The sequence below is a fragment of the Passer montanus genome, unplaced genomic scaffold (assembly GCF_014805655.1).
Source record: "Passer montanus isolate IOZ18808 unplaced genomic scaffold, ASM1480565v1 scaffold9, whole genome shotgun sequence".
NCBI lineage: Eukaryota > Metazoa > Chordata > Aves > Passeriformes > Passeridae > Passer > Passer montanus.
In genome coordinates this window covers 7,350,509-7,377,065 of record NW_024374367.1, presented here as the reverse complement: position 1 = coordinate 7,377,065, position 26,557 = coordinate 7,350,509, and the positions used below count along the sequence as shown (strand labels likewise).

Genomic DNA, 26,557 nt, shown 5'->3' with positions numbered 1-26,557 from the left:
AGGAAGTGAAAGGATGTGAAAAGATTCAAGCCTCTATTGTAATTATAGTAATATCTTACAGGAATATCTTATAATCTTGCTTTGTGACTTTGTCTTCTCTGTAAAATTATGTTTATGGTCTTCCCCATCTGAACTGTTTCAAGATTGATGAATGAAAAGACTCTAATCAGTAGTTAATGTTCTTGTCAGAAGAACTTATCAGAACAACTGTACATTTATAGAAGAAACACTCTTTTGCATATGCTTAAAAACAAATCAGAGTATTCATACCAAGGGAGAGCTTTTCCCACCATTGAATAGAGAATCCTGGCTGCTCACTCCTGCCTCTGCTTCCAAGGAGTTTCATTTCTGTAACCTATGGCTTGATACAATCACCCATAGTCACCACCAGCAAGAAAAGTAAAAGCAAGAAAACATTGAAGTCAGAGGAATGATGTATTTAAAAGTCAGCCAATCATCTAAGACTTTTATATGGAGAAGAAAAAGAAGGATAATGCAGTTCATGCCATCCTAAACTGAAAATGGTTTGGATAAATCAGACTCTACAGATGTGTGCTTTTCTACATCTACTTTGCTAGAATTCTAGTTCAGTTTTGGGTACCTGCACTGTAAAATCAGGCCATGTTCATATTATCCTGTGAGCTCTTATAAAAGAAATTTGCTAAAGCATTTCTATCATTGATGTGTATATAATTTCTCCTCTTCCCCTTTATTTGCTCAACACAAAGCCTTTAGGGATGGGATACCTTTCTTAATTTATATGCACAGCATCTCTTTGAGATACCCTCTCTGGTTTTCTGGCAGTCCTGAACTGTTTGTCATTAAACTTAGTCAATTATTGCTTACCTCCCCTCTGGTGCAGGGCACTGCATCTGAGTACCTGGAAGTGCACATGGAGCCTTCCTCAATGAGATCATCCTGGAGCCCAAAAGTAGCTGTGCAGTTGACAGAGAAATACTTGTAGGGCCTCCAAGTCTGCCCAAAATCCTGGGACCTTTCCAACACCATCGCAGCTGGGCGAGGTGACTTGAACACAGCAATGACGTGGGTCAGGTAGAATTCTGTTTCAAAGTCCAGTCTGATTTCCTCTCTGTGTACCCCTTGGGCAGACTGCCACCAGGAGATGGGGTTTGCAAAGAAATCATCTGTCATGTCAGCAGGGAGGTGGGAGTTGTCGGGCTGGTTGGTGTTGCACTTGGCGCAGCGGGGCTGCCCACAGCCAGGGGAGAGGCGGTGGAGGAGGTTCTGGTCGGGGTAGGAGCAGTAGAGCTCTGTGCTGTTCTGGCCACACGTGGTGGTGGTCACTGGTGTCCTTCCTGTGGCCAGGTTTCCCACGGGAGGGTTGCAGGCACGGCCACTGCAGCGGAAGGCTCGTGGCCGTGTGGGGTCTGAAGGACAGGGAAAAGAAACACAAGCAGAAATTCTCAGGTAGCTCTCTCACCATGCAGCCCAGGTGACAACACAAATGTTTGGAGTCCTCATCTGGGTCTCAAATTTAAGAGCACACCTTTGTGCTGCTTCATCTTTTCACACAAAGTTTTGGGATAGTGTCTCAATAAATCTAGTTCTTGTGTTTGGTGCCTAACTCAGAAACTGATCTTCAGAAAAACTCTTGTTTATCTTTGATTTCTGTTGAAAATACAATTGTGCCAGTCTATTGAATTTTATAGTTAACCAGAGAAATCTTGTGGGTTTTCCTTTCACTCTAGTAAAACTCCATATTGAAGGAGTGAATCTATTCAATGCCTTTATTTTCATGGTAGTCAGAGAGCAAAGTCAAACTGGACCAGACATTGTCGATACATTAAGAACAGAGATGATCCCTGCCTAACAGGTTACAGACACTAATTACACATATGAACACATAAAGAAAACCCGTATTTCTATAGTTGAGTGTTGAGTTTTTTCTGCTTCTAATAAGTTATTAATTTGTAGCAAAGCTGAAAATCAAGTGTCTCTTTTGTTTAAATGCCTTGACGTGAAGGTAGGTGATTACGTTCTATTTGCCAAGTCTGCAAATACTGCAAATACCAAAAAAAAATTTTTGGTATCTTCAATGTCTATATTTACTTATTTCTAAATTAAGAAAAGGTAGGGGTAACTACAAAGTCTTAATGTTGTTTGAAAGTCAGTAGTGTCTTGTGAACTGGAATTAGAGATCATGCCAAAATCTTATTACTGCACTGGAGAAAACTGCATTTCTAATGACATACAATGTTCTCTTTGCAACTTAACACTGTAGAAGGAGTAAAAGACTGACCTTGCAAGGTCATAAATCTAATCCAAGGGGTCACAAGTCAGATGATCGGGTTTAGGTCCTGCAGGAAATGACCCTTCCAATGAAATGTAGGATGGCTGTAAACCCAGGGCAATCGTGGAGCAGTTCAAAGGTCAGCTATAAGTTCAACATTCTAGGTCAAATTTTAAAATCCCTACTCCATTTATATTCAGCTTCTCCTTAGGTAAAGTTAATTTAAATATCAAGTTAGCTCAAAGAAAGAGGTCTCTAAGTCAGCCTTATGAAAGTACTCAGATTGTAAATGTTGTTGGATGAGATGAACATTCCTCCTTCCAAAAGGAAAGTTTAATGTAAAAAAATGCATTCAGCTTGCACAGTTTTACTTCTGAGTTGATTCTGTCCTTAGTTCCTCAGTGACATCTCTGCAGGGGCCAGGAAAGAAAGATCAGACATGAACACTGTTTCAGAAAACACCTCCTGCATTTTGCATTCCATGGTTAGGATGCAAAATAGTTATTGCATGTCCACTGAATGCCTTTGACCAATGGTTTGTGCCATTTTAGCTCACATACAGTGTAAGGGAGTCTAAAACTTCACAGAGCAAGGAAGGTGATCACCCACAAATGCTCTTAGAAACGGGTGGGAGCCACCTTCCAGGTAATTTGAAGTGTGTTGGCTGGCAATGATTTTCTTTTAGTACTGCAGTGATGTCAGTCCCAGCAGCCTGGCAGAGCTCAGAGGGCAGCAGTGCCTGAATTACAAGAGCACCCAACAGTCCTCAGACCAAAGGAATGGAAGTGCCCCTCCCCAGTCCCACCACCACTCCCTGTGCCAGCACAGACATGAGGAGCTTCAAACCCTTCTGGAGAGGAATGGAGATGGGGATTTTTGGCTCTGTTGGTTCTGTTTTGTGCTCCCCACCTTCAAGTGAGCAGGTGATTCTCAGCACCACCAGAAGTAAGCAAAGATATTATGAGCTGCAAGTGCACACCCCAAGAATATCTTTGCAGGTGGCATTTAAGTTCCTGCTTGGTAAAAACTGCTGGAAATAAGTCAGGCAATTTCTGTGTTTCAAGTAGATTCAGTACGAACTGATTTTGCCCAGTGCTGCACAAAGGTGTCATCTTTGCCTCCAGAGAATTTAGTGGGACTGGTCTCACAACTGAGCTTTGAACAAGCATTAGCTCTGACTTAGAGTCAGGTTACTCAGTTTTGATTAAGAATGGATCCGTGTTACAAATGTTATTGGATTATGGATGATTATGTATAAATATACCATGTAATTAAAAGAAAGTCCATCTCTATTGATGGATGATGCCACTAAAGCTTTCACAGAAGAAATGGGATGCCGGAGTTTTAAATTAAGGGGGAGCTTTGCAGAAAAGAATGTGAGAAAGCAGAAAAGGAAATATTTTCTAAAGGGAATGGCTGCTTTTTGTATTTCCCATAAATGGTCTATTAGCTTTGTATTGAATTTTTAGCTGTTTTTTCTGATCCTTGAAAAGAAAGAACAGTGTATTTTCTCCTGAGCAACAGTCACAAGAAGCTCTGCCTTCTAATGCAGCAACATCAATAAACAGTTCCTGTCTGAACTGCTGTGTCATTAGAAAAATGGGAGAAGAACAAAGTGCAAATTAGCAAAAGGGAGTTTGAGAGAAGGAGAGAGATTGGAAAACAAAATCTGCAGTCGATTAAAAGCTTTGTATTTAAAGAAATCAATTGGCAGAACATTGTTTGGCCACAAGGACAGTGCAGCCCATCCATCACTCACTGGTTCTGTGGAAACAACATGAAATGTAGAGTCTGGACAGCAAGGGGAGACTGCTGCAGGAGAGAAAGAGCAGCCAGGCAAACACACAACTTACCCCAACTGCCAGGAGGACTCACTGAATAATTCATAGGGAATTAAACAGTTTGATCACGCATGGGCACTGCATGTTATTATGAGGTTGATTAGCTTTTACTCCGTGGAGGGTGGCTTGGCTCCACAAATGGTATGATTAATTTATTTGTTTGTTTTCTGGTCCCTCAGAGCTGTGCCACAAAGTGGCAGGTCAGTGGCACATGCCCAGCACGTGCTGTAACAATGGTGTTATCTGATGATTAGGGAATCACACAGTTCAGGGGAGATCATACTATTGATATTCCTGGGACACCATTTCAAACAGAGACCTCTTACTTCACAGCCTTGTAAAGCACTAAAACATTGTAGACATTAACTAAAAACAGGTTCAATTATTTTTTTCTTCTTTTTTTTTCAGTCTCCATTGGATACTCAACTGAAGAAAGGTCATATGGCAACTCATCCGAAGCCTGCCGATATAACTGGAAAGATGCCTAATATTTTCTGAGTGATTTGAATTAGAATTTTATTTCTTTTCCATATGCAAAGTTGTGATTTTGTATGTTCAAATCTCCTGCAGTGAGTCAGGACAGTAAATTTCACATATCTGAGAAAGAGCAAACCTTTGGCCATCTTCTGCTGTGGGTTTAATGGAGCAATTTCAGCACGTGTGTCCAACCTGGATTTCACTTGTTATATATCTGTTCAAGTTTTTTCTTAATAACCAAGACCTTATAAATGTTATTCTAAATCTAACCACCCTGGGGACTTAAGTTGCTCAAGTTTTTCTTAGTCAGACCTAGAATTTTGCCCTTTAACACTGGTTTCAACAGCTGTACAACTCTTTGGTTTGCTTGGGGCCAACATGCACTAAGTTTGGCAGGTCTTCATCCCCGTAGGAGAAGCCTGCTGTATTTCTGCACTAAAATAGTTCTGATAACTGGAGCTAAATGAGCCTGCTGCCAAAATACCTCGGAGGTGAAATTCAGAATGTGCTGTGAAACCGAGCTGCCACCATGATTTGAGGCATGGAGAGAAGAACAAGATCCAGGCTGGGGCCAGGACAGTTTGCCTGTCCCCATCCTTCCTGGAGCACCAGTGGCTCCAGCACCTGCAGCTTCACTGGCAGATCAGCTGGATAATCTCAGACAGATGAAACCAAGCCCTGCCAATAAGCTTGATGGTAGAAGTGGCCATTTTTGGCCACATCACACCTTCTTTTCCAGGGCTCCCACTGGGATGAGGGCTGGCCCAGGTGCTGCTCCCCCAGGCACTGCTCACGTGGGGAGGTCTGGGGCTGAAGCAAGAGCACAGGCTGTTGTCAGCACCACTAAGTGTCCCTTATGCAGGAGTTTCAGATCACTGCAGGGTTGATTTGAGGGGAATGATGCCCTCCACCTACGTCAGACAAGGGGAAGGATTGTCCAATGTCACACTTTATGGTATAAACGCAAGCTGATTGCTCCAGCCTAATAAGCAAGGTGTTTGGTTTTTTCTGTTTGGGTGTTTTTTCCCCATTATGTTTAAAGCTCTAAGGAGTCAATCTTAACAACCTGGACTGTCTTTTCTGCACAGAGGCAGCAGAAGACAAATATTGGATCCCCCACAAATATTATGTGCCTTGTACTCCCCATAGGCTAATAAAATATGTCAAAAACATACTTCTCTATACATGTCTCAACTCTAAATAAATAATCAAAAATTAACAGGCAACCCTTGTGCTTTCAAAGGCTGATAGTTTGTGCAACCTTTTATTCAAACACCAAATACTTATTTAAGGGGACATTGAATCCTTAGCAGCATCACCTTCAATATCCAATTATTTTGCTGCTATCCACTATGTCCTACACTATTATTTTGAGTGAGTTTATCTCCAAACAGAACACACTCCCTCCCTGCAAATTCACTTTCTAAGCAGCCAGCTGGGAGCTGTGTTTCCTTGAAGATTCATTTTCTCTTAGTGAATTGGATGCAGAACAGATTTAGGCTCGTTTGTAGCAGGCTGCCTTCTGCAACAGTGTCAGCAGCTTCACAAGAGATCTCTGCAGCCTTTCTGTGCTGCCTGTCACCATATGTGTCCTGGAGGGAGCCTGCATCCTAGCCTGGGGAGCAGGGAATGCCCGGAAAAAGGCACTAGGGGAATTAGGGCTCATGTACTCCCTGCCCTCATTCCCTGCCACGCTGTGACAGCCTCTTCCCCCAGTGAGTTACTGGGTAATACGACAGGATGGTAAATTCATGAGCTGGTCAGTTTTTAAGAAAATAACTCTTGTGGTTATGGAAATCTGCTGTCTGTTATCAGAGGGGTTCTAGCTAGGGAATCATCTGAGCTGGGTCCACTGGAGCTGGCAGGATAGCTGAGCCTTCCCTTGCTTTGCAATCACTGCCTGAGGAGTGCTGCTCCTGTCCTAATACTCTGAGCACACAGGTGAAATTTAAACCACTGAAGTGCTTTCCTGTACAGGAGGAGAGATTCCAACACAGAACCTCAATGGAAAAGTCACCAAGGATGAACAGTTTTTTCATCAATATTTTTTTTTAATTTTTTTCTGACCTGATTTTTGTAATTAATCCTTTTTGAACTTAAAGATATATTAAACCACAACAGAAAGTACAGAAATCCAATGCTTTGCTTCCTTTCCTTTAAGGAGTTTGTCTTGTAATCCAGGTATCTTTAAAACCCCATGTAAATACCATTACAGCTGTACTATTCATATATATGTTTATTTGTACACCCACATGTATACACACAACTAATCAGTTTCTCTTTCTGTTTTAATCCATTTTTCTCTAATGCAGTTAAATCCTCTCCTCTGCATGTTAACTATTCAGTTAAGATTTCCTAAACAGTGTCTCTGATTTTTAATTATGCAATATTAAGTTAACAGAGAATAATTCAGATTCTGCACTGATGCTTTCCAAGGATGTTGTCATTTCACTCTTGTCCTGCCTAGGAAGGCAGTATTTCATCCTCAAAACAAACATCCAGCATGTCTCACTCCATCTATCTCTTTCTTTCTCTCTTACTTTTCTTTTGTTTTCAAAAACAACACACTGCTTTCTTTTAAGGGTGTATGAACCTGTACATCCTATGATAAGTCCTTGGAAGGACACTGAACTGTAAAGCTGGGTATTGCAGGGAATAAGAGGCATTTGTATATATTGACTTACACAGATTCCTTGTAAAAATCAATGTAAAATAAAGATGTTGACACATTTTTTTTATTTTTCACAAACAGACCTGATTTCTATCCCATTTCCCCTTGCCAAATTTAGGATAAATTGTTTCAGAATGGCAATATTGATTTATTTTGCTTACCTGCTTCTCCATGTCCAGAAATAAAGTATTCCAAGAACACAATCAGCATGATGCCTTTATGCTGCATGGCTGTCAGTAAAATATTTCTCCTCAGTGAAGCAAAAAAAGACCTTCAATATTCTACAGGTTTGGTGCTTGCATGGCTTTTCTGTGTTTTCTTTCTTCCTGCTCACCTTCCCCTCAGTGCAGGGGTCAAGGCTGCTGTCTCATTCTTCTTCTCGTTTGGGTCCAGAGGTGCTGTGTTTTTTTTTTTGTCAGGGCTCAGATGCCTTCTGGGTGTCACCCATACATCGCCTCCAATAAATAAATAAATAAGCCGCGAGGTGTTTCCGTGCCTTTGGCCGCTCCATGCAGCGGGCAGGGCCGCTCACATCTGTGACGCAGCGGGTCGGGGATGCGAGCGCGTTCCCCTCCGGCGGCTGCTGCCGGCCGGGCAGCTCAGCTCGCGGGCTGCTGCCAAACTTCCATCCCTGCTCCTCGCTCCCGCTGCGGCTCCGGCTCGGCTGTGCCCTGCCCGGCCCCTGGCAGCTCCCGGTGCCCGAACCCCGACCCGGCTTTGTTAGGAGGTGCTCCTTCTCCGCCTGCGCTCCCTGCAGCGCGGGGTCACAAGGAGAAGAGCTGGCTTTGCTCCCTGAGAGATGATGAGAAGCAAGCGCCTTCTTGGCTCTTCTCTCTTTTTATTTTGGTTTGTTTTATTTTGTTTTATTTCCCTCCTCCCTCCGCTGTCACGGAAGCCGCTTCTCCCCCACCTCCGAGGGATTTGCTTCACACAGCGAGCGCCAGGGGAGTGGAAAACAAGCGCAGCGCCAGCGCTGCGGGTCGGTGCCCGGGCAGCCCCGGTCCGCAGGGACCGGCCCGGGATGGAGCGGGGGAAAGGGACAGGGGCCGGGGAATCCCTCCTGGCCCTGCCTCAGCAGGGCTCAGCGCTCAGGGCGGGGGTCCTGCCCTTCCCAGGGCGGGTTAGTTATCCGCGAGTTTTGTCTCTGCGCCCTTCAGCCTCTATCTAGCACATCCCTGCGTCCTAACCGGGCACTTCTGCTCAGTTCTCCTCCTCTCTGCTCCTGTCTGGCTGCAAAGAGGATTATGAAAACGTGATTTTTTTTCCTGGGTTTTATATGTGCGGTTTTTTGGTTTTTTTTCTTTTTTCTTTTTTTTTTTTTTTTTTTTTTTTTCTTTTTTTTTCTTTTTTCCTGCCTTAATTTAATTTTTTTTTAAGGTCGGTTCCGCACCTCCTCCCGGCTGGGCCGGTCCTGGCTGGGCTCAGCTGCCCGCGTTGTTTTCCAGCCGCCTCCTCTCCTCCCGCAGCTCTGAGTGCGTGTTTCCCGGAGCGTGTCCGTGTCCGCGTCCGTCTGTCCCTGCAGCACCCTCTGCCAGCCCGGCCGGCACATGACACTGCTCCAGGCGGGAGCTGAGTGCCACCGGGCACTGGCGGCTGCCCGGAGCTGCAGCACAATCCCAGCTGTTTAGGAAGATGTAAAATGTATGCAAAGAAAACTCTAAAGTGTACATTGATTGGAATATTCCTAGAATCATAGAATAGGCTGGACTGGAAGGGACCCTCAAGAGTCGTTGTGTCCAACTCTTAGTCCTGCACAGGACATCCCCAAAAGTCACACCCTGTGCCTGAGAGCATTGGCCAAACACTTGAACTCTGCCAGGCTTGGTGCTGTGACCACTTCCCAGCCAGGGTCGGTGACTCTGGCACAAACCCAGGGACACGGAGACACCCCAGTGTGTGGCAGTCAGGGGGTGAAAGTATCCAGCCCGAGAAAACATCCTAATTCAGGGTGGGAGTTCCCCACATTTATGTTCTCTCCTTCAGGTTTGTCACCAGTGTAACACCATTAACTTGTGTTGGTGTCGTGGGGGAAGCAGTCTGATGGGAGTGCAAATGCAGACAGAGTTATTCTTGTGCCCCTGTGTGTGCAGGATCAGACCTTAAAGGGATTTGAAGAATGTAGGTTGAACAAAGAAGAATAAGGAAAGATTTATTTCCCTTTGGGATGGGAATGTTTATGTAAGGCAGGGTTATCTGGCTAGATTTTGGGGTAGAATTTTCTGACTTCACCCTTTTTTTTTTAATATGAAAACTCAGTAGAAATCTTTAAAATATAGAGGCTTTTCTGTCTCCTTTTTGTCTTTGTCTTCTGTTTGAAAGCAGATAAAATACTGTATAATTACAAAACAAAATTCTCCTGCTGTAAAATGACATTATCCTTCAGAGGGTCTGAGTCGGCTGTGTGCTCAGCTCCCCTGGGATGCTCTTAGTTCTTTCAACTTGAGCATCTTCACTGGGAGCTGGGGATGTGCAGGATGTCCTAGAGCTAAAGTGGATCTGACATTAATGAGAGGCTGTCATTTAATAATTGTGCTTTGTTGTCACTGTTTGTTGATTGCTGCCTTTGTGGGGAAATGCTGTATTTTTTGTTTGCAGGTTTTAGGTTCATTTCTAACTGAAATGCTTTGCCCAGTTAATTTCACCAGGCTTAAAATGTGGCACTTGTAGTTCAACAAATGTAATAAAGGTCAAGAAGCTTCTGTATGATTTAAATAACAAGCCAGAACGGAGAGCAAAGTTCACATTGCACTGTCAAGTGGAAAATCAAAGTTAAATACATTCATTTACCTGTGATGCCTGGATGGCAGTACAAGACTTTCTAGTTATTGTTGACTGTAGGGTATAAAAGTGACATAGGACTGAAAGCCTTCATTATTCCTCCCAATTATTGCCTGTCTTGAGAAATCCACTTCCAGTGCTAATGAGTACATTTCCAGTTCAATGCTATGAAAATCCATTCATGCCTGTGAGCTAAGAGAAGCTAACACCTAAGATGGAAATTTTGCTGTTATGATGACAACTGCTGTTGTCTAGAAGAGGAATTGGTGAGATCTGAGGAAGTGCCCATACCAAGGAGTGTTAAACAGAGAATGCCCATCTTAACTGAACAGTGTGTATGAACAGTGATGTGAATAATCCCTAACTTTCATTAGTTCCTAAGCTATAGCAACATAAATGAACAATTCTTGATGTCTCAGTCCATATTCCTGCTCCAGACCACGACTCTCACGTGAGCATTGGGGGGATCAGGTTATTTGAAATGTGACTGAATTTTCTCTGGTTCCTTAGCACGGCACCAGTTGACAAAGCACCCAGAGAATAATCAAACTGTGAATCATTCATTTTGGGGGAGGAGGGAAGAGCCAATGGCATGGCACAGAGCAGGGAGGTGTGTCACCTGTACCACCTGCCCTCTCAGCCTGACAGCCCTGGTGCCAAAGCCAGAGGACAGTCTGTCCTCTTGGAGATCCCTCTGGAGTGGTGGCACATTGGAATCGTGCAGCACCTTGATTTCCTGCACCCTTTCTTTTACCTCCCTTTCCTCACACCTCTCCAGTTTGCCTTGCCTTTCCTCCTCCTATTTCCTCAGCAGCTATGACCAGCCTGAAGGAAATCTGTCGTGGCCTTCCTCTAAACCCCCTGCCTGAAAACAAAGGTCGGAGAAAAGGAATACCCCACGCACCCGTGAGAACACCCAATCTCACTGCTCAGGAGAAAAAGGTAATGTGGGCTTTCACAGGGCCTCATTTCTCTTCCTTTCAGATAAAGGCAGCTTGGGGCAGCAAACCTGATTGCCTCAAATGCTTTTCTGAATGGGAAGCTAGCTTTGTGTCAAATATATTTCCTTGGTGTTATAATTCACTCTGTAGTGGGACAAAGGACTGGAAGCTCTTCGCTTCTTTTCTTCCTCCTCCAGAATAATTGGGTTGATATGAGGGAGATTTTCTGCTCAACACCTTCCATGACTTTAAATGGCTAAACAAGAAGTATTAGACTTCAGTGCTGTCAATCCAGCATTGTTTCTCAGAGGTGGAATTCAGAATGTTGTTGCAAAACCATTGCATATGTATATGATTGAAAGCTAACCCCTCCAATACAATAAATATCAAAGGTGATGAATCAGCATCATGATAGCAACTACACATCTGTATATTTACATAAAAACCCAAAGATTACTTATTTTATACAGAAATCTGGGCATGAATTTCAGGTGAGTGTAGGGAGTTAATTATTTGTCTTTAGTTGCGTAATTATTTTCCTGTCTCTTTTTGTTTAAATAGTCTTCGTACACACCAAAGTAATCGTTGCATTATTTCATGCTCAAGACTAAAAAAATCAGCAGCAGAAAATAATGGCAAATGGGTGGAGATGCTTAGGAATTTGTGTGGGAGAGGACAAGGTGGGTTCCTTAGCTTGGAAGTCTGTGCTTCATCACACATAACATCACTTACACTGAGACATTCTGGTCAGAGCACAGAAGTTCCTTCCCCAATAACAACTTGCACACAACTTCCTTGCCTTCGTAGGAGTTCCCCACTGGCATCAGCAGTCAAATTCTTTCAAAGTCACTTCCACAAACAGAGGAGAGTCTAGTCAAGGGGTAGAAAGAGGAACAGCTGTGAGATATCCAAAGAGGATTTACTTCAGTGTCAGGAGCATTCATGGCTGAGGCTTCCTGTCTGTGCCTGGGACAGTTCAGACCCATGGAAATGTGGTTGCTAAGTGTGCAGAAGGGCTGTGGTGATGGCTGTGAAGATAAAGGAGTGGGGAGCGAGTTTCAAGGCATGTCAGAACATTGCCAATCATCTCTGTTTTATTCCTTGCCTTTCCTAAACCCCTTTTCCCCAGAAGTGTGATATAGCAGAAAGGAGTCCCAATTTCAGGAGATGGTGTCTCTCAGAAGATGCCAAACCTTTCTCTCTAACCTGTGGAGGAGAAGGCAATGACAAGGTCTTCCCACTCTATTTAGAAACTGGAATAGTTTCCTGCCTCCTTAAGGTTTGGAGCAGTAGACTGATTTTCTGCCCCCAGCTGACTGTGTAACATCCATCTCTCATCTCTCCATTTTTCCTACTGCATGTGATAAAAGGTCTTGCTAGTTGGGTATTTCATTAGAATATTAGAGGTTTTAAGGCTTCCTTTATGTTTTACTTTATGGTTAGTCCTCTACCTTAAACTCTTAAGAGAATTAGAGGCTCAGCTGGTATTTTTTTCATATCTGAAAAGTCAAATTTCTTTTTTTTAGAAGTGCTCCATGCTTAGAAAAGCATGTAGATGGAAGATTGTCTGTCTATAAGGTTTTTTTAAGTCATCTTGAGACAGGCTTCCAGATGTGGCTGACAGTGTGTAATGATGAACATATTATAAGACTTGTCTTTATATATGGCTTCGTGTTCACTTTCTAATTGAAATATTCAGGGGAAGCTTTGACAGAAGTGAAGTTAATAATGCTCTGCTGATTTCCTCTGGATTTCTCCCTCTTTTCATATGCCTTCATTCCAGTTTTACTTGTTACGATAATAAACCTTACCACTGCCAATGTTTTATTTTCTTGGGCCTCCTTTTGTGGTTATAACAGAAATCCTGTAAGTGAGATTTATAACGAACTGTGTGTTTTGGGACTTGCTGAAGAAGTATCTAATTCTTTCTATCATACCAGCTTTAATCTTCTTGGATAAATTGAGCCATATCTCAGAACTGATTCTGATTATATGTTTCCTGAATTCTCTTCCTTCAGCATTCTTTGCCTGAGGCCTGAAACAGCCACATCCTCTCTCTTTCCCTCCCTCCCCAGCTCAGGAAACCCTAGCTTTCTGTTTCTCAGCATCTGTATCTTTATGTAAATATGCCTGAAAGAAACTACCCTTAAAATCTAGGTGTGGTGTGTGCTTTGCAGAACAAGGATGTTGCATGCTTTGTACTCACTGACATTCCAATAAAGCTGGAGCAACTTGGAAAGAATGGGCACTTTGTGTTGCTCAGGATCAGGAAAAATGGTATGGCTTCATCCAGACAGCAATTCCCTTATGGATCTTAGAGCCAAGTCGTTTACAGTCCCAGCAGGATCCTCTCTCCCCTGGTTGCAGTATCTTGTGTTTCTGGGGCAGCACTGAGGTCAGTAATGGGTTTTGATGACCCTGATGAGCTCTCCTGAGGTCTCCTCCCACACCCTCTGCCCATGGGCTCATTTAGGCTGAGGCCTGGGGGTCAAGCTCAGCTATGCTGGAGCTGTCTTTGGTTGTGTTCAGGGTGTCCCCGTACTCAGCCATGGCTCTCCTGGGTCTGCTCTGCCTCCTGTGGGCTGACATCCCACCCTGAACCTCCCTGGGGATCTCTGTGCTCCATCTCTCCATGGTGACATCACCAGACCTGGTCCTGGACCTGCAGGTCAGCCTGATGACCAGGACTGCTGGTGGAAGCTGGCTGCCATCCCTGGGCTGCTCTGCTCTCCTCCCTCAGGTAGCACAAGGTGGGTGAGTGCCTGCCCTGGCTCTGCTTGGCTCCCTATTCCTTGGGGGGCAGCTGGGAGCTCCTGCTTGGGCACATCTCAAGATGAGGAGCTGAAAACCAGAGCCTGAAAACTCATTCAGCACCTGAAGCTGTTCTTCAGCCTTCTGGTGGAGAAATGACCAGAATATTTGACCTTTATAATTTCTTTGCACATCCAGAAATGAGGCTACTTCAAAGTTCATATGTGGTTTGGGAAGGCTGATACTCCTGTTTTGGGACATCTGGGTGATAAAGAACTTGGTCAAACTTTCACACCCATTTATGGCAATGACCAGTAAGAAATCTCCATGTTTACTTCCCAGCTGAGCTGATTGAAACTGGGACCTATCAGGCATAAAAGTAATAACAGGAAAAAAAAAAATCTTACTTTCTTGTTTGTTCCACCAAAGATCCTGGGTCAATAGTCAGGCAGAAGATTACAGGTGGGAGGAAGCACCATCTCCACTGGAAAAGGGGCAGCACTAATAATGAAATTGCAGAGTTAAACCAGTCACTTCCTCTCCTTGTGCTTCCCTTTCCCTCAGTAAACAGGGACTGCAGCCCTCAATGCTTGAGTGTCTCCAGGGTCTTAAATTGGAAGTCCTGATGAACCATTTCAGAAAATGGAAATGAATGACATTCCTTTTGAAGAGGCTTCCTTCTGGCTCTTCAACAAACACCAATTAACAAACAGGCTGGTTTACTTGATTTCTCAAGAGAATACCCCAGCAAAGAAATTTACAGCTGATTGATTGGATTACATGTGCTGTCTTGATTATATTTTAGCAGTGAGAGGTCTAAAGCTTGATTAAATAGCAGTAGAATCCTGTTATGATATAAAAATTCTAGGGAGTATATAAAAAAAGACACCTTAATAGTGATTCAAGCTCAAACACAAGAACCAAATGTTAGATGCAGCTGGCAGATTTAAGAGGAAGACTTTTCATTTGCTTACATTGCACAGGGTTGAATTAAATCAGTAACTCAGCAAATTTAGAGCTGGTAATTTTTTAAAACAGCCTATGGAACTCAGGAGTATAACTGCAAATAATATTTTTGACACCAGTGAACTCTGGACCTGCTTTTTCAGAGGAACTGAGCGTGTGCAGCTTAAGCTTCTGTCAATGGAAGTTATGAAAGGAAGAACATCTAAATATCAAATGCAAAAAAAATATTCAGAGTACAATGTGTCAGAGGTAAATAAATCCTTCTAAAAGGCTAGGATAATGGTTTTTTATGGTGCTTTAATGAAATATATTGTCTTCCCACAAAAGCATAATGACCAGCCTATTTGAATTTCCTCCTTGAGTGTCTTTCTCAGTTTATTTCTCAATAATGAATATGTAAATTTTTCCTATTGCACATGGCCATTGTCCTTTCATAAAACAGTCAGGTTTCATCTAAGCAGTTTTGAGCACTCTGGCTCTTTTGTTGAGAGTTGGTTTCACAATATCTTACATTTAAATTCTTCTAATTTCAAGGCTACATTTTTTGCAGATAATTCACAGCTATTTGTTCCTTTCCAGCATTTTCCTGAAGCTTCTTCTTGCTTTGTCATTTATCCTGCAGTGAGACAGCAATCAAATATCACCTTTGTTCTGTTCAGCTAAACAAGCCATAGTCTTAATCCTCTTTTATAAGACCTCTATTGTCTGTGCAAGGTGCCTTTCCCACATTTCATCTAACATTCAGGTTCATGTTTCATTAATGTTTGCATCATCAAAATTCAGGCTTCTCATAATGTGTAACATTAATAGGATATAGGCTTAGTCTAAGTGAATTTATTTGAAAATCAAACCAGATTTTCCTTGCTTGAATTAAATGGTGAAGAAAAATATTTGCCCATCAGTTTCATTTTAATGCAAATAATATATTGATCAGAGACTGTGGGTGATCCTTGCCACAATGCAAGCCTTATAGTTCTCTGTAGTTCTCATAAGGAAGCCAAAATACCAGTGTTTGCCTGTGGGTTTTAGGGGTGCAGGTGATTTTATTTTGCTTTAGAAATGTCTCATATCGAGAACCCCCTGTGATCGCTGCTCAGCTCTGAGACTGACTTTGGAAATCCCTGTGTATTTTGTCATTGTGTGAACATAGGTGGGATTTTTGTGTTTATGAATAGCATGCCCTGAAAATTACTGCTTATCTAACTGGAGAAGAATGAAGTGGTATTAGAAGATAGAATTCACATTTTCTCATCTGGTAAATAGATTTTTTCCCCCTCACCATTCTCTGTGTGGAATAGCAATTCTAATTTGTAGGATTTTGCTGGTCTGACCCTCAGGTGAATCAGCAGAACCTCACTGATCTTGGAGCTGTATGCCTGCTCAGGAGCAGGTGTGCCAACAAAAACCTCTCTCACTATGAGACATTTTAGTTTTATTGTTCCTTTTGCTCCAAGGGATGTGAGACCAGAGTGCTCAGAGGAAGGGGCTGAAGCTCCAACCATCACAGCCAGACCAAGGACAGGGTGAATAAGGGGTTTTGTTGCTGAGCTGAGGGTTTTGTGGAGCTTTCTAGCATTGCTTGCCAGGGTGGCTGGGGATGATAATTACACTGGATGTTTCTAGATGCCTTTGCTCTGGGTATCTGCACTACAGTTCCCCCTTCACCCCTCCAGGAGACACTTGCTTCCACAACTGAACTTAGGAGTCACAAAATCTCTGCTCAGCCCTCTCAAAAACTGAGCTGCTACCAGATTGGGAAGCAAACTTGATCCCTTTCTATCTTTTCCACAGCCATTCAAAAATCAGCCAAAGGAAGATATGAAATTCCATATGATTTGTGGAACTTTTAATCTAAAAGTCCTTTGGATGGTGTTGCCATTTGCCAGGGAACTTATAAGATCTTTGCATGAAATTGGCTATTTAAAGATGACAAAATCTTTGTTCTCATTATGGTTTTAATCAAGTGAAACACAGAATACAGAGACATGCCTTAGCAGGCTGTTACTAAAGATAGTGATTTATTTATGGGCTCTTTCATCCAAAAGGACATATTGTACTTTGCAAACCATGGCTAATGTCTTTGAAGGCAATAGGGAGTGTGAGCCACGTAGTGTCATCTGCAGGATTTAGCTGACTGCCTACTAATCACTTTGGCTAATTTGGAAGTGATACATGTAACATCAATAAAATAATGCAACCCAACACCCTCTGCAATACATTAGGATGCTAAATGGAGTGAATCTGCAATAAAACTTAGCCCACAAACATCTTCATCTGGGAGTATGTCACATAACTCTGGACTAAGGTCCCGTTTTGAATGGGAAGTACAGTAGGATCTTCAGGGTCTTGGAGTTAGGGACTTAGTTTTAAGGATTTCTAAACAATGTTTCCTTAATGGTTCAGTGAGAGAGAATTCATCCTTGTCTGATATTGATAAGATTGAGCACTACTTCCCAAATCCCCAAGGTCTGTCCAGGCAGATTTGGGGAGGCAGGTGGGAAGGGGGTGGTTACATGTTTACCCCAATTGAATCCACAAGGAAAGATGCAGGTAGAAACATTCAGCAGGGAAGCAGGGATGAAGCTCCCCTGGTGTGAGCTTAGCCTTTTGCATTGCATTGTCCTTGCAACAGCTTAGGCAGGCTTCCAGCTGAGTCTGGTCAAAGATCAGGGCCACCCACTTACCTCCATTTCTCTTGTACCTCGTTTTTTCTCTTCCCTGTTTATTTTTGTGTGTGTTTTGGCAGCTGGCTCTGCGCAATGCCTTGCGTTATTTCCCACCTGAAATCCAAAAGAAGCTGGCGCTGGAATTTGCTGAAGAGCTCAGGCTGTATGGCCACATCTATATGTACAGATTCTGCCCAGATATCGAGATGAGGTGAGGACTGGGTGGTTCATGTTGTATTAGCTGCCATTTTCTTGCCAGCTTTCACCTGTGGAGCTGACCTTTAAAGAGTGGCCTTGATGCATCCTAATTTCCCTCTTGTAGAAGTTTTCATAACATATTAATGAAGCTCATCTCCAGATAATTTGGATGTTCTGTGTACTGCAGTGATTTCATTTCCAGGGAGGGTTACTGTGTGTTTGGGGATGCTCCATGGGACTGGGAGGGAAGCAGAGTGTTCCCTCTGGATGGGCTGTGGTGGGCCTGGGCAGTCCCACTGCTGGAGAGCTCAGTCAGCACAGGTGAGGGACTGAGCCTGGCTGTGTGTGTGGCTCAAACCCAGCTATGCCCCACACAGGGATCCCAAATTCTCTGCCCCATGGCAGGGCTTGGTTTCCAGGGACCAGCCTTTACTCAGAGACCTCCAATGACAACCCTGACAGGAAACTTGCAATAGTTCTGAGCTGGGCAAGTCAAGTCCCAGCTGAACAAAGGAGTAAGAGCAGGTGAGTGGCTGCTTGGTTGGGCATGCTCTCAGAGCAGAGGAAGCTCTCTGGGCTTGAAAAGTAAGGCAGTACATTTTTTCCATTGGAACCTTTAGGTGACCCTGGTGTGTAATAAGCTGTGCCTGTTGGTCTTGGACCATCCCTTCATTCTAGAGCTGCTGGGTCTAATGTTTGTGAAGCAGAACAGATTTAGTGAGGGCTGCCAGGGGCTGGCTGCTTTTTTTAGACTGATTGATTCCTTTTCGCATCAGCAGGGGCCTGGTTAATGTCCATAGAGAAATCTGAATAAAGCAATAGAAAGCACTCTGATTTCCACAGGCAACCATGTTTCTGTGCTGTTCATATTAGCCTGGAGTGAGCTCTTGCAGAATTCAGCTAAGGAGTGGAGAAATAGAAGACTATCTGAAAGGTTTTTCAGAGCTGGACTTCAGAGGACCCTGTACTAAACTACAGATGGTGACACCTTCCAAGTGGGCTTGGATGAAACAGTCCAGCAGCTTGTTTCCATCACTGGCATCAGGGATTCTTTCATAACTTCAAGTATTTTTTATTTTGTGATCATTTCACTGATTGTTTTCTAATAGATTGTTGCAGTCTCTCAAAGAGAAAATGCCTTTTGATCTCTTTAGTCTGAGAGTATTTGATTTTTGTTTTGTATGTTCCAGGGACCATGGCTCCATTTAAGTCATGTTCCTATGCCAGAGCACTCAACTGATGTTGGGTTTCTTATGTTCTGAGCAATATTATCTGTAACTATCTCCTCTTGATGAATTGGTATCATTCCACAGAAATGCTCTTTTATCAAGATTAGAACAGCAGAAATCCCTAATAAAAAAAGCATAGTGGAAAAACTCAAAGGCTTTCCCTCCTGGTTTGGCAATGACTACAAGGCATTTGTTTTAATATCATGGTGTAAAAAGCCAGGATAAAGTGCATGGGATCATGGCAGGAGCCCATTTGCTGAATCTGTGGAATATGCATTCCAGATCTTGGCTCATGAGCTGGGCAGTGGACATCCAATTATTTTTTTTGTTGTTGGCACACTTCAGCCTGACCTTTTTAGTGTAACTTTCCCTGCACAAAGCAAGTGTCCAGCCAATTGATATCTAAGATCCAATAAAAGGCAGATCACTTAGAAACCATGCTAAAAGATCCCGTCCCTCTTTAGGAATTTTCATCCTTGGTGTTGCTTACAAAAAAGGAAGGACTGAAACTCCTGATCAGTGGTTCTACTTCCTTCAGGTGTCATACCTTAGAGGCCTCAGCACAATTGTACTAAAACCTGTGCAGGCACACCAAGGGAACTGTCCCTGCCCTAAGCAGCTGCAGTATAAATCCAAGAGTAGAAGTTTTAGAGCAATTTGTTACACAAACAGATGGTGGAGGAGAAGATGACAGTGAAATGATCACAGCAGGTGCATTAAGGGCATCAGTGCCAGGACACCTGAGCTGGGATAACTTTGAGACTGTTTCCCATGTCTCACCTCTCAGCTTGTGGATGAAGTGCTTTGTAGTGGCCCATATTTCTCTTAAGTTGTTCAGTTTTTGAGAGTTTCTTGGAGTCTGAAACTCAAGCTGTTTTTTTCTTAGATACAATCTTAAATAGCCGGGGTGGATGAGCCTGGAGGCAGCTTCCAGTGGTGCTGCTTTCCTTGGCACTGCAGGGCTTGGCTGCTTGGGCTGGCAACTGCTGCAGAGGCCACTTCCACCACCCCTGAAAAAAATGCAGTTAAAAAGCCATGAGCATTCTTGGCCACCACATTTATCAATTGTGATTAAATAATTCAGCAAATGATAAGCCAAATGCAATTTCTTGGTTTTGCTTAGTTCTGATAATAGCTAAAACCTGCTTTGCCTGTTAAGGTCCATATGTAACTTCAGAGCTGTGCTTTTTTTCCTTTACTCTTTCCCCCTGAATAAAACCTGCAACCCAGACATGTTTGAGTATCCTTGGCATGCAGAGATATTTGTGTGGGGTGTGTTGTTCTGGTTGCTCTTGTGAGCTAGAGTTTTTCATCTAAATTTTTGTGCCTACCCTTTCAGAGCATACCCCATAGGAGAATACCCTTGCAAGACCAAGTCAGCTGCTGCCATCATGCTGATGATCATGAATAATCTGGATCCCTCCGTGGCTCAGGTAAGGTAGAGCAAAAGGAATCTGGATTCATAGGCAGCAGCAAATTGGCAAAATACTTCCTGTATGTGTTCTCACATAAATACTGATAAATTTAGACATACAGGCACTGTATACAGGAGCTTGGTCACTGCCTGAAACACAGAGCTCAGCTCTTGCTACATTGCTTCTATAATTTACATTGAAAAATTAGTGCTGATGCTTCCTGTGTCTCTGGAAGCTCATCCCAGCAACAGTGTTACAGTAACAAACATTTAATTTTGAAAAATAATATTAATTTTTTGTTCTCTAACTTACCACTTTCATAATGTTATTCCTGATTTCAAGAACATAGAGAATTGTGATGCAATAACCTCTAGAAAAGATTTATTACTGAGATGGCAAAAATATCTCAGAGATACAGTAAAAGGTTTGAGAAAAGTGCTTGCCTTAATGTTGAATTGCCTTTTTTAGTTTCCTCAGGAGCTCGTCACTTATGGAGGAAATGGGCAGGTCTTCAGCAACTGGGCACAGGTAGGACATTGCTGGGTTTGCAATTTGCTTCACACAGCCAGTTTCACCCTCCCCCACACACATTCTGCTCAGCACTTTGGGATAATTCTTGGCAGTTATTGCCTTAAAATACTCCAAAACATCCTGTTTGGATAGGGGAATGCTCAGTTCTGAGCTGCGTAGGTGGAGAGAGCTTTATTTAGTAAGGAGAGCACAGGCAGCCCAGCAGAAATCCATACATGACACCATAAACACAATAAAGCAATAGAAAGCACTCTGTGTAGGATGATAAAAGGCCAGTTCTTTGTCTTTCTTTGATGCATATGGATGGTCCTGAGTATTTGGCACAGATCTTTTTGTGTCTAGATCTAGGAAACAAAAAAAAAAGTATCCTTAATTTTTTTGCACTTTTGCAACATTTTTCACAAGTAGTGGAATAAAAAAAGGCTTTGATTGAACAATGTGCAATTCTGAGTCACTTTTCCAAGTAAATCAGCTTAGTTGTTAATATCTGTGCTAGCTGGCCAGTTCATGCTGCACTGAACTATGGACATTAGCCTTTATCTTCTAAGAATAATGGCAGGTGGTTAAAAGCCTCTCGAAAATCAAAGAATGTTTTAAATTGTGTTTGTATAATCTCTGTTCTCTTATACCATGGCAATGCTCACAATTTCTTTATTCTATGCATTAATTAATAAATGCCAGTTAACTATGGCCTGTTACCTCTGAGTGTTATAGCATTTCTGAGGTGAGCAGTGCCAGCAGTTTATATATTGGCCTTTATTGGTCTGACAATCCTTAGGCAGCTGCTGGGCTGCAAGGTGAGGTAGAAGTGCTGCCAAAATCAGAAATATTCTTTTCTCTTGTTTTCATCCAAGCCAGTCCTATGACTTGCAGTTGTTTCACAGCAGAACAAACAAAACCTTTTTATTTTTGTTTACTTAGAGTAGCAATCACATGAATGATTACCACAGAACATTTTATTCTGTTTGTAGCTTGAAAACAGCATTAAAAAATTAAAAAATTCTAGCATTGCAAAACTCACAGTAAAAAGTTTCAGTTTGGGTTATATAATCCATGCAGACCTGTGCTTTCTTCTGGATAATTTCAAATGAAAGAACTATGTCCAGAGCTAACTTTACAGGTCTTCCTCCTTGCTAGTTATGCCTTTCAATGCCAAAAGACCCATTCATCTTGCAGCTTCTAGTTTTATTAGGATGTTTTTCCCACACTGCTAGGGAGTTGAGAGTTCAGCACCTGTTCTGTCCTATGACATGAATTCAATTATTCAACATTTTTCATAAAACAAACCATAAAAAGCAAGACAGTAACTTGACTAAATCTTTTCTGTTCAACTGAACCTGCAGCTTGGGGAATTTGGTGTGTTAGAAGGGACTGGCCTCAAATCTGTACCATTTTCAATTCTGATCACAGCCTCAGAGCTTAAGTGCCTATGTTTATTTGTCACTGACACTGCTGCCTCTTTGATCAGCAATTCTGGGGGATGTTTTCCCCTCAAAATTTTGTGTCCCTACAGAAACTATAGTTTCAAGTAATTTTTGAATTCCGATATTGCATGGGGAAGATTCTCACAGGCCTAGTTAACATATATTTGAAGTCCTGTGGAGTTTAATGGTCTTTGTCATAGACAATGATGGATTAAAGTTAAATTTAAAGTCAAATTAGATGGTCCAAGTGTACATTTTGGCATTAATCAAGAGTAACTCTTGAATTATGCAGACAAAGCTGAAATACATTTGTGTACTCCAGGATGCATCCTGGATTTTCTTCTGTGTCCACAATGAAAGCTGTTGTTTTTTTCCCTTGAGAAGAAAAGCTATTTCATTTTGAAGTGCACATTATAAAAACCATTTATTGCACTAGAAAATGCTGCATTTCAGATTAGGATCAACAATAAGCATGACTATTTAATCACTTCTATAGGGAAAATTCTGCAGTTTGGCCTTGGAAGGATTGCCAGAAAAGTGCCAAATACAAGTGGTTAATCTCAAGATAAAATTAGAATGGCTTTAAAAGTGAAGGATATCTGGGGTTTGTACTGGAGAAATTATTCTGGAACTTATTCAGACTTTTGTTAGTTGATGATTTGTGTTTCCTGGTGACTGATATCCCTTAAAAGACTTCATTGAAAGCAAGAATGTGTTGAGAGCTCTGTTATTCCATATGTGAATGCACCTCGTTATCTCTATTGCTGCCTTCGTTCTCCAAGATGAGCAGCTTCACAAAAACCAGGAAATGTAAGACGCAAAGTCCCTCTTTTCCTTGCTTTTCATTTCAGTTCTGGCTGGTAATGCAGTATTTGTCAGAGATGACAGAAGAGCAGACACTGGTGATGTACAGTGGGCATCCCCTGGGGCTCTTCCCCAGCCACCAGCGCGCTCCTCGTTTAGTCATTACCAATGGCATGGTGGGTATTAGCATCTTGCTCTCTCTTATTCTATTTTATTCTCAAGTGTTGGCTGAGTTAAAATATGATTTATGCTGTCTGAATTTACTGCAACACACAGGAGAATCTGTAGTCCAAATTCTGCAGCATTTTTTTCCAGCGCACCTGTTGTCCCCTCACATGTGCTGATCTGCAGTGATGGAGGGAACAACCTTCTCCTCATTAGAAAACCTCAGTTCTGACTGAGTCTGAGACACTTCCTTGTCCCAGTCAGTTCATCTGGGCTCACTCTGGAAGATTTCAAAGCCCTCAGTAAGCAAACATGATTATTAATCAGAGGCTCAGATATCTGAACTGCTTTGCTGGGAAGGCAGGGTGACCAAGTGGAAATACTGTTCATGGCCAGTCTTTTGATCCATTCACTCTCCATTCCCCTGCAGGTTAGTTTTGTGGCTGGGGAATTGCTCTCCTTAAAACTTGTATGGCAATCACAGTGCCAGGAAGACTGGACATATTTTTTTCTAATAGTAGAATACATGAAATAAAACACCTGGATTACTCCTCCTGTTTCTACTGTTTTTCTGTGTATGTAATAGTTATAAAAATAGTTAAAGAAGTTCAGTCTGCTTAAAAGACCTGCTTAAATCTCTAATTTGCTTATGTGGATTTTATTTTGGTTGTTTTCTCAGGTTATTCCCAACTATTCCTCCAGAGATGAATATGAGAAGATGTTTGCTTTGGGTGTAACAATGTAAGAAGATAACTCACTATTAAAATATATCAAATACTTGACTAAAATATAATTCAGACATCAAGCAGTGACTGGTGAAAATTTCTAATGCAGATGCATTTCAACTGTGCTGCATAAAGTACTGATGCTGCAGAGCATTAATGCACACTTAAATGGAATTACTTCAGAGTTTGAGTTATGTTCAGCCACATATATAAGGATGTAATTGAGGTCTGTTAGGAATTAATATTATGTTTATGTGTGAGACTTGGCAGAACAATGGCCTGAAGCCTTAATCATAACCCACTCAAAGCACTTGCTAGTTCTCATTTTCAGTGGTTTTTTTGCAGTCTATGGAAAACACAAGTTATAAAACATCCTTTCATGCTAAAAGAAACTTTGAAGTAGAAAGTGATAATTTTTTAATGATTTTTGCATACTCTTCTACTGTTGATGAGCACAAGATTATCATTCTTTTGTGGACCAAGGAGAGAACAAATCAAACAGCCAAAGATCTGTCCCACTTCTCTGGGAATTTAGTATGAATGAGGTCAACCATTCTGGTCTCCAAGCTCCCACAGTGGCCGTGTGTCTGGGAGGCAGGAGTGCACTGAAACCCAGAGACACAGAGATCCCAGTGAGGTGAAAAAGAGTGTCCTTTGGTCCCAGTCACTGTGCTGAACTCCAAGACATGTTTACAGTCATTTTTTATGGTTTTGATCCATGTATTTTTGAACTGTTGTTGCATTGCTAATGGTAAAACTCTTAGTTGAGAATTTGGTAACAGCAGACCTTTAACCACAAAGTGAAGCACAGAGGGGTTTTTGTTGTACTGGAAACACGAGTGGACAAGTGCAAGTGCCACTGCAGCCTGAGCAATGTGTGGTGTCACTGTGCTCCTTGCTGTCCCCAGGTATGGCCAGATGACTGCAGGGAGCTACTGCTACATTGGGCCTCAGGGAATAGTCCATGGGACCGTGGTAAGGACCTGGGGAAAGCTCTCTCAGCACCTGTGGGGGCTGGCTATGGGAGTGGGTTGGATTGCTGTGAGAGGACCTGTTTCAACTAAAGAAATTCTTATTTCCTGCTCCATAAAAATTTTTTTCACTTATATATGTCTTATCCAGAACACAGACTTGAAGGGATTTCCAATCAAGGTCTCAATCTGAGTTCATATTCAGCTATAATATGTGAAGTATGAATTGATGTGTTATAGAAAAACATTTTCTTGGCTGTTTTCCTTAGCTGTCCTTTGCAGCCACCCTTAAGTCTCTCTATCTCAAGAGCAGTGTGTTGGGAACCACTGATTATTTTATTTTGTGGTGAGAGAAATAAGTATAATGAGGACAGATGGTTTCACAACGTCATTTTGAAACATATTTCCTTCCTAAAGGATTAAAGTGTTTAGTGGTGCTGATAACCCCAGAGTTTCAAAGTCTGTTTGCTAAAGGGACAGAAGATGTTTAAATTTCAGGACTCCAGCGGGAATGGCTGCTGGTGATGGGTGTGTTTGTTGTGTGCAGCTCACAGTGCTGAACGCAGGCCGGCGGTACCTGAGGGCAGAGGACCTGTCTGGGAAGGTGTTTGTCACCTCTGGCCTCGGGGGGATGAGCGGGGCCCAGGCCAAGGCTGCAGTCATTGCTGGCTGCGTGGGGATCATTGCAGAGGTGAGAGCAGCGCTGTCGTTCTGTCATTCACGTGAGTCAGAACCCCCATTCTTCTGATCTGACAGGTTCCTGAAGTAACCCTGGCAAGCCAAACTCAGAAAATATACTATTTTCTAAGATATGTCTCTTTTTTCCATTACTGAACATTTTTCAGTGCTTTTCCACTCTCTATTCATTTGCTCATTGGATCAGACTGCAAGGATAGGGACTTACAATTGCCTCACAAATGATGCTGTCAGATGAGCCATTCCCAGTGTTTGAACTACCCTCATTTCATGTGTGAAAAAGTGTAATCTCCACAGCCAATTCCCATGAGAACTGCATTCTCTTATGCCAAAAATAGTCTATGTTAAGAATGTGTTAGTTATGTTATTTAACTTTGATTAACCTTTCCATCCTCCAGCACCCTTATCAGATGCAATAGGAAGTACCCATTAAAAATGTTGGCATTGTTCACTCATCAAGATGGGTACTAATGAAGGTGCTTGATGTTGTGATTCCTTGAAGTCAGTGGGACTTTTTAAGTTGACTTCTGAGGTTAATCACAAGCACTTATGAGAATCACAGTTTTTAGGCAATGAAGGTGAGTTCAGCTGAGAGAAAAAGCTGATGTGGGAGAAGTTCTGTAGTACCATTTTCCTTGTTCCCAATGCTCTCCCACGGTGTGTCTTTTTGTAGAGAGTCTGTGGGAAATTTCTCTGTTCCTAACATGCTAAAATATCCAGTTATTTCTTCCCATAAACAAAGAGAATCTAATAATGATTTGTGATTGGAAGACTGCTAATGCCCATGCAATTAGCATAGTGGATGACAGGATCCACTGGATCCACAGATATCCTTAAGTATCATCTAATGTAGAACACAAACATCATCATTTGGTAAAGTATATGTGCCTGCATGTCTTGAGTGACTTACATTTTCACACAAAAAGGTAGCACTAGGTTTTCCCAATACCTGCCCTTCTCAGTTCTTAGGCTTATCCCAGGATTCTGTTGTAGCAGCCAGATGGAAGGAGGAGTGCACAAACACTGCAACAACTTTTAGGAGAGATTGTTGCTCTGC

At 42.4% G+C, this 26,557-nt stretch overlaps 2 protein-coding genes across 2 annotated transcripts in view; one reads left to right on the top strand and one right to left on the bottom strand.

The window, feature by feature from the left end:
* LOC120495750 (netrin-4-like) overlaps positions 1 to 8,098 on the bottom strand; it is a 45,493-nt gene extending 37,395 nt beyond the window's left edge. Inside the window, exons 1-2 of the mRNA XM_039695584.1 lie at positions 7,402 to 8,098; positions 847 to 1,388 (exon numbers count right to left, since the gene is read on the bottom strand). Of these exons, the coding sequence (XP_039551518.1) occupies positions 847 to 1,388; positions 7,402 to 7,468 (609 nt within the window). The 5' untranslated portion in view covers positions 7,469 to 8,098. The remainder of the gene's footprint in view (positions 1 to 846; positions 1,389 to 7,401) is intronic.
* Positions 8,099 to 10,751: 2,653 nt separating this feature from the next.
* The window catches only part of UROC1 (urocanate hydratase 1), a 37,134-nt gene continuing 21,328 nt past the window's right edge, over positions 10,752 to 26,557 (top strand). The window contains exons 1-8 of the mRNA XM_039695534.1: positions 10,752 to 10,960; positions 17,423 to 17,553; positions 20,109 to 20,202; positions 20,653 to 20,712; positions 22,991 to 23,119; positions 23,788 to 23,849; positions 24,742 to 24,808; positions 25,352 to 25,495. Coding sequence (XP_039551468.1) covers positions 10,835 to 10,960; positions 17,423 to 17,553; positions 20,109 to 20,202; positions 20,653 to 20,712; positions 22,991 to 23,119; positions 23,788 to 23,849; positions 24,742 to 24,808; positions 25,352 to 25,495 — 813 coding nt within the window. The 5' untranslated portion in view covers positions 10,752 to 10,834. The remainder of the gene's footprint in view (positions 10,961 to 17,422; positions 17,554 to 20,108; positions 20,203 to 20,652; positions 20,713 to 22,990; positions 23,120 to 23,787; positions 23,850 to 24,741; positions 24,809 to 25,351; positions 25,496 to 26,557) is intronic.